Source organism: Monodelphis domestica, chromosome 1 (assembly GCF_027887165.1).
Source record: "Monodelphis domestica isolate mMonDom1 chromosome 1, mMonDom1.pri, whole genome shotgun sequence".
Classification (NCBI taxonomy): domain Eukaryota; kingdom Metazoa; phylum Chordata; class Mammalia; order Didelphimorphia; family Didelphidae; genus Monodelphis; species Monodelphis domestica.
Window position 1 is genome coordinate 480898756 of NC_077227.1, and position 18434 is coordinate 480917189.

Sequence of the window (18434 nt, forward strand, 5' to 3'; positions counted from 1 at the left end):
ATGTTTGAAGATCAGAAAAGAAGGATATTGCCTTTAATTTCGATAATACAAATATGAGCTATATTTGACCTGTGTTTTGTTGTTTCTTAGTGCTATCTTTCTTTATATTTTTATAATCAGTGTGTACATTGTTCTTTAGGTTTTCTTTTCCTCTTTTTATTTTAAACATATTTTATTGATTATTTACATTGCTATAACTTTCCCAATAATCCTCCCTTTTTCTTCACTAATAGAATTCTTCATTGTAAAAAGAAGTATATATAAACTAAAGAAAACTAACACATTGTCTATATCTGACCACATATACCCTACTTCTCACCCATAATATGTCAACTCTCTGTTGAAAGGAACAGCATCCTGTGGTCAATGCATTGATAAGAGTTCTTGTATCTTTTGGTGTTGTTTTTCATTATATTAATGTGCTCATTATACTAAAAAATTATTTACTTGGCTCACCATATCAATTTATACAAGTCTTTAAGAATTTTTGAATTGTTCATATTTATCACTTCTTATAATTTTTATTATGTTTATATATCATAATTTGCTCAGTAATTCTCCAATCACTGGTGCATACAATGTATATTTTGTTAACATTGTTATCATGCTCCTATGAATATTTGCTATCAGTAACCTCTTCATTTTGTAGACCTAAGAGTAGGATCTCTGAAGCAAAGGATATGAATAGTTTAGTAACTTTCCTTCCATAATTCCTAATCTTTTTCCAAAAGGTTGAGACAATTCACAATAAGCCAGTGGTAAATTATTTTTATCTTTCCATAGTCCCTTCTTCCTTCAAAAATTTTTATATCTTTGCTAAGTTGATGAGTGTGAGATAATACTATAAGTTTATTTATTTTTGCATTCCTCTATTAGTAATTTTGAATATGTTTTCAAAGAGTTTTTGATAGTTTATATCCTTTGATTACTTTTCTGTTTGGAGAATATCTCTCATATGATGCTGTCAGCTCTTTATAGATTTTGGATGTTAAGTATTTTATCAAGTACTTTCACCCCCATCTCCAGAGGAAATACTACACATAAAGTTTGGAAATTTGGCATGAAAATATAATGATATTAATAAGAATCACATTAGGAAATGAGTAAAGGGCACAATTCAGGATTGACTAGTAAAAAGTAGAAGAATAAAATTATTTTCTATGTTAGCCATATGCTAATGATCCTGAATCAAAACAGATATTTATTTGTCTTTGCCTTCCACAACAGTTTCTTTAGATACACGTTCTTGACTGGCAGTCCATGAACTTGTTTATTTGTTTGTTTTAATATGTTGATAACTATATCTCAGTGTAATTTGTTTCCTATTGATAACTGTATCTCAGTGTAATTTGTTTCCTAGACCCTAGAAATTTTATTTTATGTACTAAGAACATTATTCTGAGAAGTGGTCCATAAGCTTCACTATACTGCTAAAAGGATTCATTACACAAAAAAAGGTTAAGAATCTTGAATATAGGGAAACTTACTTGACCTCAGAATTAATTTTAAATGCCAGAATTTTTCCTTTAAATTTCCTTTTCGTCAGTGAGCAACAATATGATATACTTTATAAATCTAGTGTGAAAAATCTGACCCTGTTCTGCTATAGAAATTGTCAATGAAGTTGTCCTACTTACTTTGTCTTCTATTTCCTGCTAAGAAATTTCGGTAGCAGTCCCAACTATTTCAAATCTCTTATTCTTTTATTATTTTTCGATTAATAAAAATCCAATTTTTCTCCCTCTTGCCTACCCTTATTGAAAAAAGCCAAAGAAAAATAAGTTTGTAACAAATATGCACAGTCAAGCAAAATATATTTTTAAACATGATCAATGCAGAAATTTATGTCCCAGGAGCAGCTAGGTAGTCCAGTGTCTTGAGAGCCAGGCTTGGAGATAGGAGATCCCGGCTTCAAATCTGGCCTTAGTACTTTCTAGCTGTGTGAACCTGGGTAAGTCAATTACCCAGCCTTTACCTAGCCTTTGCTGCTCTTCTGTCTTGGAAACAATATTTAGTATCCAAAACCAAGATAAGTGTTAAAAAAAAAAAAGAATCAATACTATGTATAAGTTCCAAGGCAGAAAAGCAATAAAGGGTAGGCAATGAGAATTAAGTAAGTGACTTGCCCAGTATCACAAAGCTAGGAAGTATCTGAGGTCAAATTTGAACCCAGGACCTCCCAACTCTAGGCCTGGCTCTTAGTTCACTGGTCTGCTTAGTTGCCCCAACAGTATTGATTCCTGGATAGAAGGTGAGAGTTTAAATAAATAAATATATATTTAATTCTCTACACTGAATTCCTCCCTTCTGGAAGTAGGGAGCATGTTTCCCCATGAATTCTCTAGAATTGTGGTTCCAGCGTGATTTTTCGTTTGTTTGTTTTTTAGAAAAAGTTAGTTTGGTTTGGTTTGTTTTACCAAAAACAAATTTTAAATATAAAAATTTAAATATCAGATTAATGAACTTGTTTCTTATTTGTTCCAGTCCTAAAAAGATTCTGTGTAAGATACAGAAGACTTTTCAGATATTGTCACTTGCTGGTACTGAGTAGTTATTGAATGTGAACTTCATGCTGAACATTCTAAAGTACTCATGTGAAACTTCATCCTGAACATTTTTTCTGATGACATTATTAATGAAGAACTATACATATTGTGAATATTCATCAAATATTTGCTAATTTTTAAGGACAATTATTAATATATAATAGACTTGACTGGTTTATGAATAAAGTACTTTGGATAATAGTCATCTTTAGAGGAGAAGCATAAATTCTTTAGATCCTGCAAGTACCATTTTAAAATCTTCTGACAGTAACTTTGTACTATTAGAGATAATCTAATCATTTTAGAGGTATTATTTCTTCATAAGAACCCAGAAAAGAGTTATTAAAAATATGTAAATTCAAGGAATTTGCTAGGATTCATAGTATTACAGATGTAGAATTGTAAGCCACTTTAAAGGACATCTTGTTCAATTCCATCATTTTACAACTGAAAAAACTGATGACCAGAGAAATTAAATTACTTATTCCAAGTCATATTGATAGTAAGTGGAAAAGCTGAGATTTTAGTTCAGATCCTGTGACTCCAAGTGGAAGTAAAAAAAAATCCTATTAAAACACCCAGATTTATAGTGGATTTATTCACTTCATCAACAGTGATCTAGACTCTGTAACATAATGGAAAATATTTTCATTTTAAAATATCTCAAAGAATTTTTTAAATTAAACAAGCCTTTTGAATTCTATTCTGTGTATGAGGTGTTTATTGTATTATTAGATTTGTTTCTTGACAGGTTTCCCCCATTACTAGTGGCTTCTTTCTAACTATGCCTGTTATCTAGTATGGCAGGGTGATACTATTTATTAATGGATACTCAGAGTACTGTACTTTTTTATTCTAACTTTCCCACTCCCACAGAAATTTTTTTGAAAGGGCTACTAATGACCCATTTCTCTTTTAGAGAAATATTTACTCATTACATTAAAAAAGACTAACCAGTATTTAATTTTATATTCTATCTTTGATTATGAGGAGTATAAATGGCGAATTTTTACTCCTGAAATGGTTGCTTTAGACATTGGCCAAGGTAATATATTTTTTAGAAATGGCCCAGATTAGAGATATCAAAATGGAGCCCATGCATCCTCAGCAAGATTAAAATATGATTAAGAAAATTTTAACAAAATAAATAAAAATGCAACAAAACATGGGTAATGTTCATATTTCATTTTCTAAGTCAATATGCCAGCAGGGATCCATATGTGCAGTTTAGTGACCCTATTTATATTTGAGTTTGACATCACCGACCCAGATCATTCATTTTTAAGAAGAAAAAGCAATTAGGTTGTTTTGATTGAAGTAATTTATATCAATTTGCTTAAGTCTTAACTTAATTTTTCATTTTATTACTTGTTACAAGTGTTAAAAGAGAAGCTGTAACTCATTTGACAACTTCATTAGATATGAAATATATTTGAATTTGAAATAACTGCTAGATTCATTCATGAAGTACATATAGCCTAGGTCAGTTATATTCATCTTTTATGTAGGCTTGGGTTTCTCTCTGTTTGAAACCAGCTATGATTAATTTGGACCTGATGTGCTTTGGAGAGCTGGAGGTTTCTAGAGTACCTGGGAGTCCTTCCTACTGTCTAAATTGATCATGGATTTTGAACTTGATTTAGTAGTTGGACTCTACAGGGCCTGTTATAAAGTCAGAATTTAATAAGCTTAAGGTTAACAAGAGATCAACTGCAGAGCAAACATGCAGGGAAAGATGAAAAGAAATAGAAAGATTATGGAATGAGTGTGAAAAGTTAGTATTTAATGGCAAAAGGGTCAAGCTTTAGGTAGTATAAGGTAAGTATCCAATTAAGTGGATCAGAAAGATAAAAAGCTAGGTTTTAAAATAAGAGTGATGGCTTTAAGTGGTTGAGTATTTGACTGGAGCTAAAAAGTCATTTGAAAGAAGACGGAAGAATCAAATGAAACAAGACTAAAAGAGCATCAAACCAAAAGTCTTGCTTATTTAGATTGTATTGTTTCTCCCTTTCTGCTAAGAATGATCTGTAAGAACTATATGCCCTCTGATTGTACACATAAAATCTGTCAGATTGCTAACCATCTCAGGTATGGGGGAGAGCAGCAAAGGAGAGTCAGAAGAAAGGAGAGAATTTAGAACTCAAAACTTTTTTTTAATGGTTTAAAAAATTGTATATCCTCCAATAAGAATTTGAATTATCTACAACTGAGACTTGTATTGATTCACTTCAGCACTTGGTAAGTGTTCAATTTGTGTAAGACCTTTGACACTTACTGGCCATTTTGCTCTGGGTAAATCATATAAATTATAGATGGATTTTTTACTTACATCAATAAAATGAATTTCCACAGTTGGAGTTCCTCGTAGATAAAACCACAAGTTTCAATATTTTTTTAAAAGTGCAAAGCACTGCCCTAGGATAACAAAGACAAAAACAAGAAACACTTCCTCGCCTCAGAGAGTTTATGTTCTAGTTGGAGATTGAAGTATACATATAACCAAATACAAGACAATTTGAGGAAGGAAATAGAAATGAGGGGAAGAGAAAGGGAATAAGCATTTATATAGTATCTTTTGCCAGGCATTGTTCTAAGCACTATGTAAATATTATCTCATTTGATTTTCACAACATATTTATTTTAATTGGCTTTATTTTAATTTTTATAGTTGAGGAAACTAAGGCAAACAAGAGTCATGTGAGTCACCTAACGTGACACAAATAGTGTCTTGAGGCTAGATCTGAACTCAGATCTTCCTTACTCCAGGTTCAGAGCTGTGAGGGGTCTTCTGGGTAAACATAACAAAAGAGCTGACTCCTCAGCTAAGGCTTGAAAAGGAAGATAAGGATTCTGAGAGATAGAGATGGAAAGGGAATGGAGTCCAGGCATGAGGGACCACTTAAATGGACACACAAACAGGAGATGGAATGCTGGTTTCTGGAAACAACTGGTAATCTAGTATTATAGGAACATAAAGTATTTGAAAAAAGAGTGTTCTAGAATAAGACTTATGGTAGGTTGGAACCAGATAGGACCTCAAGGACCAGACTGAAAAGTTTGCATTTTGTTCTAGAAATAATAGAGAGAAGCACTAAAAAGATTTTTGAGCAGGAGAATGCACTGATCATTACACATGGTCAGATCTGGGATTTAGCAGGATTATTTTAGTAGTTTTGCAGTTTTTCAACTATTGGCCACCTATACCTGGCTTGGAATTAACTTTCCTAGCTTTCAGATTTCTGGTAGAGTATTGAAGTTTTAAGATAGTGTGGTCTATTTATTGTTAATTTTTTATTCTCTACTTAGCACATTACCTCATACCTTATAATTTTATTTTTAATTGTAAATGATCAGCCTCCTATCAGCAACAATAGAAAATCTCTTCACTACCATTCATCACTTTTTTATTAGACTTTTTTTTGCCAACTTCTATTGGAAAAACAGAAGGAAATTATTTGAATGGGACAGATATCTCTGGCTCCCATTTCAATTTATTTTTCTCCCTTGTATGCCCTACTCTATTTCCCAAGTGTTACTTTAAAAAAAAAAGTTGCACCTTTTATAATCAATTGGATAACTTAATATGAATCATTTAGTTAGGTTCCTTTTTAAAACATTGAAAGTAGGGGGCAGCTGGGTGGTTCAGTAGATTGAGTCAGACTTAGGGACAGGAGGTCCTAGGTTCAGACTTAGGAACAGGAGGTCCTAGGTTCAAATCTGGCCTTGGACACTTTCTAGCTGTGTGACCCTGGGCAAGTCACTTAACCCCCATTGCCTGGCCCTTACCACTCTTTGACCTTAGAGCCAATACAATGTATTGACTCTAAGACTGAAGGTAAGGGTTTTTTTAAAAAATTGAAAGTTACTCATTTTCACTGTAGGACTTTAAAAATTCTGTCTTTCCTTGAAGTTATATTTTTAATTTAAACCTTTAATTCTGTGTGATTCACTTTTACAAACTAAACATTAAATAATGTTATCAGATTAGATTATTGAAAAATGAAATTATTTGCTTTGATAATGTGAGATAGATACAGGATTTAAAATTTGATGCTTTACAATAGTAATAATAAAAACTTCTATTTATGTAGTATTCTGTCATTACAAAGCATGTTCTCATATATGTGATTGTCATAACAACCCTGTGAGGAAGTTAGTGTCACTATTATTACTTCCATTTTACAGACAAAGAAAATAAAACTCAGAGAATTTGTCATCTGTCAGGGGTTACACAACATAGTGGGAAAGGCAGAATTTTAACTGATTGCAAGTCCAGGTTTTTGAGGTTCTACCACCTCCTCTGGGGGGGAAGAACACTAGATTTGGAATCAGGATCTGGTTTTGTATCTCTACTCTGCCACCTAATCAAGTTCTGAAATCTTAATACTTGATCATGTTCTATATCTTCATGTAACCTTTGTGAAGTCCTTCATAATATTATATTAATCTAACATTAACAAAGCACTTTAGAGTTATATTGCTTTCACGTGCCTCCTTATTTAATCTCTACTCACCATCCCCTTATGAGGTAGGGTTGTATAAGTTGATTTATTCCTATCCTTATGACTCCTTCCCAACTCCAACTTGTGACCACCATTCCCTCCCCTATATGTGTTATCTCCTACTAGAATGTAAGCTCCTTGAACAGAAGGACTGTTCACATTTGTAGTTTCAGTGCTTAACATAGTACTTGGCACAGTGCTAATAAAGACTTTAATAAGTGCTTAACATAGCCTTTTTCATTCATTTTACAGATGAAGAAACCACAGACAAATGATAACATTAATAGATACCAGAGTAGGTCAATAGTGGAACTAAAATTTGACCCCACATCAATAAGTCAATCAGCGTTCAGGGATGCCAAAGAAGTAAAGAGGAAGAGCATTCCAGATAGCCTTTGCAAAGAAGGAGGGAGATGGAATGCCATGCCCAGGGAAGAGCGCCTAGACCAGTTTGGCTGGAGGCTAGATTGTGTGAGGAAGAATAAGTAATGTGTAATCTGCCTAGAAGTATGAGCTGTACTCAGATCATGAAGAATTTTAAATGCCAAACAGAGTTTATATTTTAGCTTAAACATAGTAAAGGATTACTGAAGCCTTTTAAGCATGGGATAAATTTTTAATTGAAAAGGAAAGACACTGAATATAGTATTTAGGAGAGAAGTGATAGGGACTTGAACTAAGGAGGTTATGGTGTAAATAGAGGAGAGGAATGAGGGTAGGGAATAAACCTTCATTAAGGGCCTACTGAGTGCTAGGCACTATGTAAAAAGTTTTACAAACTTTTTTTTATTTTTTCCTCAACACCTCAGGAGGTAGATGCTATCATTATCAATTTAATTTTACAATTGAGGCAGCTGAATCAGAGAGTGACTTGACCAAAGTCAAACAATCACATAGAATCTGAGGCCAAGTTTGAGTTTATCTTACTGACTCCAGGCCAATACTCTATCCATTTAGCTATCTACTTCTATGAGATTATTTTTAAGGTGGTATCTACAGGGCTTCCCCACTAGACCAGAGGTCTGTTTGTTGGACTTTATACTTTTCCTTAACTCAGAAATTCATGTTTCCTACTACTGGAATGATTGATGTTAAAAGACATTGACATTTTTACTTTGAATGAAAGCATCATATTCATTTTGTCACTGAGTTAGGATTTCATAGGATGAATTGCCTTTTTTTAAGCCTATATTGATAAGTCTCTACTCTCAGTATTATTTATCCCCTCAAACTAGTTCTAGAAGAGATTGGATCTTAATGTAATTGTCCGTGTTCCTCTAAAAGTGTTTTATTAAAATACTTACTAGAATTTAGTTCACATGAACAGAAAGGAACTTGAAAAATGTAAATTAAAGTGTTAGGAAATTTGGGTTACTAGGTTTACCAAAATATTAGGAAAGTAGTCAGATCCAAGGAACTTAGGCAAATGATTAAAGATTTTGTATAATTTGTATATGGCATGTTAAATAGAACAACTTAGTTTCCAAGTTAAAAATTTATATTGCTTGCATTTATATTACTTAACAGTTATGCTGGACCTTCTAATAGGTCTCAACTTTTCCTAACAAATATTTTTTCCAGCAGTTAAGGATAGGGACTTGATCTGTCCCTTTATTGATATATTTTTACACTCTGCTTTTTCTTACACAAGTATATTCTTATACCTTGCCCTTTGACATGGTGACTCTGGCCTTGTACTTTTCCTCCCATGAGACACTCCATCTCCTTAATTCTAGGCAGTTTACTAGCTGTGTGCTGTACCTGGAATTCTCTTACCACTCATTTCTATCTTTCTGACTTCCTTCAAGTTCTAGCTAAAGTTCTACTTATGACAGGAACCTTTGCCTGATCTCCCTTAGTATTAGTGCCTCCCCTTCTGCTTTTTATCTTCAGTTTATTCTGTATATAACTTCTTTTTTTGTACATGGCTGTTTGCGTGTTATCTCCCTCATTTGATTGTGAGTTCATTGAGAGCAAGGACCTTTTCCCCCTTTTGTTGTACCCCTGGCATTTAGCCCAGCACATAGGAAATGCTTAATGACAGTTGGATACAGAAATACATTTCACTCAACAGGGAAATAAGAGGGAAAGGAGAGGAGAAAGAAGAGAGAATTAGAGGAAGAATAAATTAAAGGATGGATTAGCCCTAAGCCAAACAAACTCTTAAGGATATACAAAAATATTTATAGCTCATTGTCAAAGTTGCATAGAGCTAGAAGTTTCGTGACTTGCCCTGAGTTACCTATCTAGTATATATCAGAAGTTGGATTTGAACATAGATCTTCCAGGTTCAAAGACCATATATTTGTTCACTACACCTTCTTGGCTCTTTTCCTAGAAGTCATTTTATCAAAATTGTCTTACACTGCTTAAGTAATTTTATGTTTAAAAATAGCAGACTATTTAATGTGAATAGGATTTGTCAAGGGTCAAATGAAGTAATATATATCAAAATACTTTAAAAATCATGGAGCATTACATAAATATGAAATAGTAACATCATGTGAGTTATATTGCATTACAAAAAACAGAAATCTTTCCCATTGTTAAAGCCTAGAAATCTTTTTGGCATGTCTTGCTAAATATCTTGTAGTGGCTAATAATATTCTTTAAGTTGGAATACTTTATGCATGTGTATAGCATGTAGGAACTTGTTTACACCAAGTGTTAGTCCAAATCCCCTATTACAGATGCAAATTTGAAATAGAGAACAAAATGGAAACTTATTTGCACAAAACAATTAGCTGTGACACTAAGGTTTAATATCTCTTCAAAGATTTAGTTTTATAGGCAAAAAAGAATTTTTTGGGACATGTATTAGTTCAAGTAAGATATAAATTAGGGTATACATTTAATAAAATCATAAATTAAAGAAATTATATAATCTGAAAATTTTCTAGCACCTTTCTTGCAAGGTGCGGAGAGCTTCCTGTGCATTCTCTTTTGTTCTTGTTCCTCATGATGTTTTCACCTTATTATCTTTATTCCTTTCTTTCCAGCATTTCTTCTCATTTTTTGGATATCTCCAAAGAAGCAATGCTCTGCACTTTTAGTTCTCTACCATTAAAATTTCTTTCTTGACAGCATATTCCCTCTATTTTCACTCTCTAATTCTTTCTGAAACTGATTTATATTGAAACTTGAATCCTTCAGACCTGCCTCTTTCCAGAAATTTCCAAATATTTTGACTCTTTATTTTTCACATTTTCCCAATCTTTGTGTCACTTTTCTCTGGGTACTACTCTTTGTAGTGTGCAAGAAAGTACTCTTTACTAAAAATTACTTTCTTTTCTTATCTGGACTCCCCTTGCACAAAATTGTCTGACCAAAATCATTTTGCATTAATATCATTAAAATATTTTATATCCAAAACTGCACAGTAAATTGATTAAGCTAGTTTTTATTTTTAAGCAACTACCTGTGCTTAACAGGTTTTTCTAACATCATGTTTTTCTAGTTAGTTAAGGTGTTAGGCAAGTTATGCTGGTACTTTTTATGGAGCATATATGTTAATCTTATTTTCCTTCTAATTTTCAGCTAGTATTTGGCTTTCTTTTCCTTAGCTACCTCCTGAAATTGTTTCAGGGACCACTGAACCTAAGGATTCTTAACTTGGGATCCATGAATATCTAAAGTTTCCGTGGATAGAGTTTAGGGGGGCTGTGATTTTCTATGGGAAAATATTAACTCATTTTTATCCTTATATAGTTTTCTTTGTAATCCTTTATACTTTATTGTATGCATTATAAAACTTTTATTCTGAGAAGGGTGGGGTCTCCGAAGCCTTCACCAGACTGTCAAAGGGAACCATGACAAAAAAAAAATTAAGAACCCCTAATATTAACCTCATCTGTTTCTGTTGCTGACAACTGTCTTATTGGGAAACAGAAGCCTAGGCTACCTCAAGATTCAATCTCTTCTAAAAGTGTTTCATCATATCAAAAGCCAGAATCAGACTCAAGTCTCCTCATGGAGGCCTGCCCCATTCTTTTCTCTGTTGTCTTAAATGTAGCTGTCTCTCTCATTCCCTGATGCTTTTTGATTTTGCAGTAGCATGTAGATGTCTTGTGATCTTAAGTTAGCAGGCCAGGATAGGATACCACTTATATCCCATTAAATATTAAACCAGAAAGTTTGATCTGATTATTTTATTCATATTCTTAGCAATTTGGAATTTTTTGAATGGCTTCAAATATACTTAATAAGATACAATTAAATTGACTATTAAGTTATTCCCAAACCATTGTTTGGTATGACAAATTTATTCTGGCAACAAAGGGAACCTCTCTGGTTTTCTTAAATGTGTCTCATTCTCCTTGTAGTTTTAAAATCTGTTTTCTAATGGTGTTTTTAATCTCACAGATGCTGATTTGACAGTGACAGAACCCAGCAGCTCTGATAGCCGGGGGGAGAGAACTGACCTCTATGCAAATACTGATGAGGCCCTCCTTGGAGGAGAAGCTAGCTACCTGTCTCAGCCCCTCACCCCGGAGAAGGAAGATGCACTTCACCAGGCTACAGCTGTTGCTAATTTACGTGCGGCTCTCATGAGTAAGAACAGCTTGCTGTCTCTCAAAGCTGATATGCTAGGAGATGATAGCTCTCTGCTGTTTGAATACTTGCCGAAAGGCACACATTCATTATCTCGTAAGTTTATATATATATATTTTTTCCTATTCTCCTTTGTTTTTGAAAGCTGTATTAAAAGTCTAAAGGGAGATATGGCAATAATCTTAAGTTACATCATATTTGATTAAATTCCATATGCTGTTTGGTAGTGAACACTCTTGTATTCTTTCTGAGGTCAAGATAAAGAAAGCTTATGTATTGAAAACTGATGGTGAAAACTATATCTTAATTTTTAAAGGGAGGAGTTTGGCTGATATTTCACTTACTAATCATTGCCAAAAAGAACATTAATTTCTGTGGACTAATTATTTTGAAATTTAGCAATATTTAAAATATTTCAAACACAGGTCCAAGGGCTTCTGTCAAATCTTATAAAAAATTTGTCTAGACATAAAAATATAATAAACTACTTTGGAAAACTTTGGCATTTTATGAAGTTTAGAGAAATTATATAGATATAATAGAATATAAATTTTAAAAGGATTTGTGCTCCCTCTGCTGGCTCTCTGCTGCTGACAATTTGTTCTGATTCTGCTGCAATATGAGAAAATCATTGGAAAGCAGTTTTAAAATAGAACCAATGTAGAAGTGCTAAGTATTTATATCAGCAATTTTATTTCAACAGAGAATACTGGTTATAAATAAGTTATGTAAAATTTTTTTTTTAATCTGCTTGCCTTAAATGTGTTAAGTTGAATTCTGGATGTACAGAAAAGTTAATAAACTACTCTCAGAAATTGAGAATTAAAGGCAATAATACTTTATTGAGTGACATTAATGCTATGGAATTTATTCTCTGTTTTTCTATCAATCAGTGGTTTGCATATTTTAAAACAGATCATCCACTCTTACAATATTTGTTGAGAAATTCAAGTGAAGACCATTTAGATGATGTGGATTGCACTATACTACACTTTCTTCCATAAGATCTCACTCACTTTGGGTTAACCAATTCCTTCCTTGTTGTGATCTTTTTAAAGCACTAAATTGGTAGAATGGAATAGCTGCCTCTGAATAAGTCTCTACTTTCTCCAATGTCAGAGTTTTCTAAAGGTTTTTTATGGTATCCTGTGTAAAGTAACTTTTTAAAAATGACTGCTCAAAAAAATGAACTCAATATTTTATCACTGTTGTATCCTTTTTTTATTTTACATTTGGGTTATGGACATTAAGTTGCTACATGGCAAGGAGGAAAATGAGAAAGAATAAGGCTTTTTAATGTCTAATTCATTAGATGGAAAAAGGTCTGTGATTAAATGTGCTCAGCACTAAGGAAAGAGATCAGAATATGTTCTTGTTTAATTTATAAAGATTACTTGGATCATTTTAAATGTATCTGATATACTTATATCTGCTCAGAATATAAGGAAGTGGAGGATGCCTGAAGTCTTGGGCATCTATCTATACCTTACAAAATAAGGGTAACTTTCTAACTTTATTTTATGAATAAAATTTTATGACATTTATGACAGAGATGTGATTTTTTCCATTGGAATAATAGAGGTTGATGAAAAGATTACTAATCAATTTTACCCTGAAGGTTCTAATAATGTATTTATTTTAATTTTCACTAAAAGGAATATAGAATTTTAAGTCTCCCTCCAACTTTGTTTTTTTTTTTTAGTAAGACTAAAGGATGCTTGTTTTGAATTTTTAGTTTTGGGATATTAAAGAAAATTGTTTGTAACTCTCTGAATAAAGAATTGGGGAGGCATCTTTTAAAATATTTTTCTTCCTAATTATTTATCATTAAGATTTCTGCAATATGTTTATAATCAATGTTTACCTTTTAAAGGATCCTGAATATTAACAGTGATTCAATAAGGTGGGTAGAAAGTATTCCAAGCATATGGAATCCCTAAATAGAATCCTACAAATAGAGCCATTTTAGGCTTGACATAAGCAAAACGTTTTTAATTGAGGTTATAAGTTGCCTCAGATAATGGTGGCTTCTCTCTCATGGAGGACTACATACAGAAATTAGAAAGAATTTTTATAGAGGAGATCCTTGTACAGGTATGGTTTGGACTAGATAATTCCTGAATCCCTTTCAACACTAAGATCCTATGAGTTGGAGAGTTTTTGTTTTTTTTCTTTTGTTGGTGGAAAATATTAGATGTATTGGAGAATGGCAGGGAGGTTGAATAGTATGAGATAGTCTCCTGAATGAATGAAGGTAAGACTGATAACTATAGAGATTTCCCTATTTAATCCCACCAAACAGTTCACTTAGTATAAATAATTTTTTTCTTCAATATGATTTCTCTATAAATTTTTTTTTTTTAAAAAACCCTTACCTTCTGTCTTGGAGTCAATACTGTGTATTGGCTCCAAGGCAGAAGAGTGGTAAGGGCTAGGCAATGGGGGTCAAGTGACTTGCCCAGGGTCACACAGCTAGGAAGTGGCTGAGGCCAGATTTGAACCTAGGACCTCCCGTCTCTAGGCCTGGCTCTCAATCCACTGAGCTACCCAGCTGCCCCCATTCTCTATAAATTTTTAATGACATTTGATCTAAGAACTAAGAGGCATTTGATTTTAGATCATAGTATTGATTATGGTCTTTCAGACTCATTTTCGTGTTTTTTTAATGTTCTTAAGTTTTTTATGTTTATATTTTTGTTTCTATCTTCCTTGGTAGATTGTAAGTTTCTCAAGGTGTGTTCTCCATTGTATTTAGTGTGGGGCCTTGCAGATGGCAAGTATTCAATAAATACTGATCAACTCTGCCTTCTTCATCCTATGGAAAGTTGACTATATGGATAGATTTGTTTTCTTGATTAAATTAAAGTATAAAGGTCCCAAACTCATGATCAGGTAGTATTCTCAGCTTTTAGAACTTAGAATGTTTATTTCTATAGACATATAACTGTGTTATAACTAGTGATTAGATTCTCAAACTAACCCATGAAAATCTACTTAATCCATATGATTGACCTTTGATACTAAGAGTATTATGAGTATTATCCATAGAACAGAAGACTACTTTAGCAGAAAAGAAAAAAGAAAAAGTTATTTTTTAAATTAAAATTTAATATTTATCTTTAGCATTTTTCAAAATTTTGAGTTCCAAATTCTTTCCCTCATGCCCCTCCCCTACCCTTTGAGAAGGTAACTAGTATATTATTCATACATGTGAAATCATGCAAAACACATTTCCATATTAGCTATATCACAGAAGAGTAAGAAAAATAAAGTGAGAACATTATACTTCAGTTTTCACTCAGTTCATCAGTTCTCACACTGGCATTTGACAGCATTTTTCATCACAAGTCCTTTGAAATTGTTTTGGATTGTTGTATTGATCAGTGTAACTAAGTATTTCACAGTAGAATATCGTTACAATATTGTTACTGTGTACAATGATCTCCTGGATCTGCTCACTTCACTTTGCATCAATTTACATAAGTTTTTCTGAAACCATTCCCTCTTCTTTTCTTATAGTACAATAGTATTCCATTACAATCTTATTTGGCAATTTGTTCAGCCATTCCCCAAATGATGGGCATCCCCTCAATTCCCAGTTCTTTTCCACCACATAAAGAGCTGCTATAAATATTATATATATACATATATATATGTATATATGTCCTTTTCCTTTTTTAAAATCTCTTTGGGGATACAGACCTAGTAGTTGTATTGCTGAGTCAAAGAGCATGCACAGTTTTATAGCCCTTTGAGTATAATTCCAAATTGTTCTTCAGAATGATTAGACCAGGTCACAACTCTACTAACAGTTCATTAGTTTTCCCATTTTCCCTCATCCCTTCCAGCATTTGTCATTTCTGACAGTTGTAAGATGGTACCTCAGAGTTATTTTAATTTGCATTTTCTCTAATCAGTAGTGATGTAGAGCATTTTAAAAATATGACTATAGATAGATTTGATTTCTTCTTCTGTGACCTGCCTGTTCATATCCTTTGACCATTTATCAATTGGAGAATGGATCTTGTTTTGGCTCACATGTTTGACATATATTTCCTATACGAAAAGTGATGCCTTTATTAGAGAATCTTGCTGTTTTGGTGTTACTTCATTGTCTTTTAATCCATTTACTGAAATAGATTTCCCCTTATTATCTGAAACAGATTTTCTTTACACTTTTCAGATCTGGGGAAGTCCCAGATAAAACTTGCCTTTGGCTTTAGTGCACCACCCTCTCTGCACCCCACCCCACTTCTGTTACCTAATATCCTCTTCCTTTGGTACCAGTGACCTTGTGTTACTTTAAAATAGTACCTGCCAATACCTGTTTTATCCTCAAAAAAATGTATCATCCTTCAACATTTATTAGGTGTCTTCTCCCTCAAAATTCCCAATCTCTAATAACTAATTTTACCTAGGTATCTTGAAGAAAAAAGTCTGATAAAATTATCATATGTGTATAAATGACTAATAGCCTTACAACTTAGCATAATTATTTGCATTTTTTCAAGAAGATGAGTATTAACTCAAATGAATATTTAAGTGATAGAATTTTCAAGGAGTCTAACAAAAAATGAGATAGCAAAAATTTAGGCGGTGGAATGAGTGAAACAGTTGGAAATAGGGGAGCCACACAAATACACAGTACAGTTCTGCCTGAGTTTACCCTTATAATCAGTTCCTTTAAGTTCTTTTTACAGTTTCTTTACATTCTCTGCTTCTGTTCTCAGAAATTCCCTAAAATATCCAAGTTTTTTCTTTATAACAATTCCCAGAAGTGTGTGTGTGACCAAAGGCAGCTATTTATTTGTTATATATAGTTCATTTGAAAATCAGAGACTATTGCCTGTAGTGATTCTGAGATTTGGGGGGAAGACATTCTTATTAAACTTATCCTTTGAAAAAACACTTCCCCAAATCATCCTAAATAAAGAGGGTATAATAAAATTTAAAAGATGAAAATAGTTAAAGTTCAGGGGAATCAGCTGCCTTTTCTTCAGAAAGCACCATTTTACAGAAATATTTTCAGGGATTTTTATGTGGTTTTCTATAGTATAAACTATGATATTTCCCAATAGAGTCTTTATATGTCTTTCGGCCTTCATTTAAATAATAATTGACCTGCCTTTTCTTCCTTCTTTTCTTCATAATCTTTTTACATACATTTCTAGAATCTTAGTATTAGAAGGAACCTAAAAGAGTCCATCTAGTCCAATCCATATCTGAGTAGGAAAGAGTTCCTTCTACATCCCTAATAAATTATTATCCAGTCTTTGCTTGATGACTCTAGTGAGAAGTTCTCTCTCTTCCATGGCAACCCATTCTGCTTTGAGATGGCTCTAGTTGTTAGGACTTCTATTTATATATGACAAAAATATTTTTTTCTGTAGCTTGTACTCATTGCTTCTGGTTCTACCCTCCGGTGCTAAATTAGACAAGTCTTGTCTTCAATGTGATAATTCTCCAAATACTTAAGATACCTGTCTTCTGACTCTTCTATTCTCCAGTTTAAATATCCCTCAGTCTTCTCATGTGATATGATTTTTGAGTCCCCCACTTTGTTCTTCTTTTAATAATGATCTAGGTTATCTATGTCCTTCCTAAAATTTGGCTTCTAGAATTGAGCATAGAATTCCAGAAGGGTCCAACCAGGATGGAGCACAGAACAATTATTATTTGTTCCATTTGCTAGATACCATGCTTTAATTAATGTAGCCTCAGATCAAATAGGAGGTTTGTTTTTGTTTTATTTTGGTTTGGGCTACTTTTCTGCCAACACTTATTAAGATTATAGTCTATCAAAACTTATAAATTCATTTAGTACTTATGTTATTAACACTAACAAATGAGTTGTATCTCTCACCTTGTTTTTATGCAACTAATTTTTTTACCCATATTATTTTATTTATATATCCTTTTTTACTACAAGAAGTCAAATTGTGGCCGGTTGATAATGATAACTTGAGAAAAAAGGAAGTAAAGGGCAAAAATTTTTTTCTTAGAAATAACAGAAAATTTGAACAGGGGAGAAACAATGTGAGAAAAAAATGTGCCATGAAGCTTTTAGGTCTCTTTTACTTAGTTTACTTAAAATATTGAACTTTTAGTTGTAGCTTGGCCTTTTTTTTTCTTACTAATAGATTTTAAACCTGGCAGGACAGAATTTGGTGAGCTACAGTTTGAATTTATTACTAGATTTCATTTGATCTCTCTCACACTTCATACCTATCCAAAATGCATTTGAAGCTTTTTGTGCATTGTGACCCAGAACCAAAAGTTGTGACTCTACCTGGACAGGAATCAATCTGGGAAGTGTTTTTAAAACCATTTTTTTTTGTGTTGTATCACCACCCAGGGTCTTCCCTGAAAACATTAGAATTCCCCTTCCAGGGAATTCTTCCTGGGAACATAAAAATATAGCTCATACATAAAAAAGTCAAAGAGTTCTCAACTTTCTTGTAAGCATTTTGAATAACAATACACAATGTATAACAGGTCTTATTTAACATTAAAAATAAAACTCATACAGAATAGAGAAAGGTCTAATCATAACTAGTTAAGACAACTTTCCTTCCCTTTCTGTTGGACCTAAAGTTTCCCCCAAGAAATTATTCTGTGGTTGATCCCCCACCCCCAAATAAAAAGGGGCATGCCCTTGAGATAACTAAAACATTAAGAACTAAGACTCTTCAATAAAGGGAAATAACTGAGGATGACTAGAAAGTCAAACCCTTTCCTCAAATTTGTATAGGACACATAAATCTTTTTAGAAGAGGAGGGCAAGATTTTGGATTGCTTAGCCATGTTGAGAAATATGTCTTTTTCTGCATTTTAA

At 32.9% G+C, this 18434-nt stretch overlaps 1 protein-coding gene across 25 annotated transcripts in view; it reads left to right on the top strand.

Moving 5' to 3' along the window:
* Positions 1-18434, top strand: part of ZBTB46 (zinc finger and BTB domain containing 46) — a 131111-nt gene that overhangs the window by 71243 nt on the left and 41434 nt on the right. For all 25 annotated transcript variants that reach the window (XM_056812794.1, XM_056812804.1, XM_056812797.1 and 22 more), the window contains one exon: positions 11411-11695. In XM_056812794.1, coding sequence (XP_056668772.1) covers positions 11411-11695 — 285 coding nt within the window. The remainder of the gene's footprint in view (positions 1-11410; positions 11696-18434) is intronic.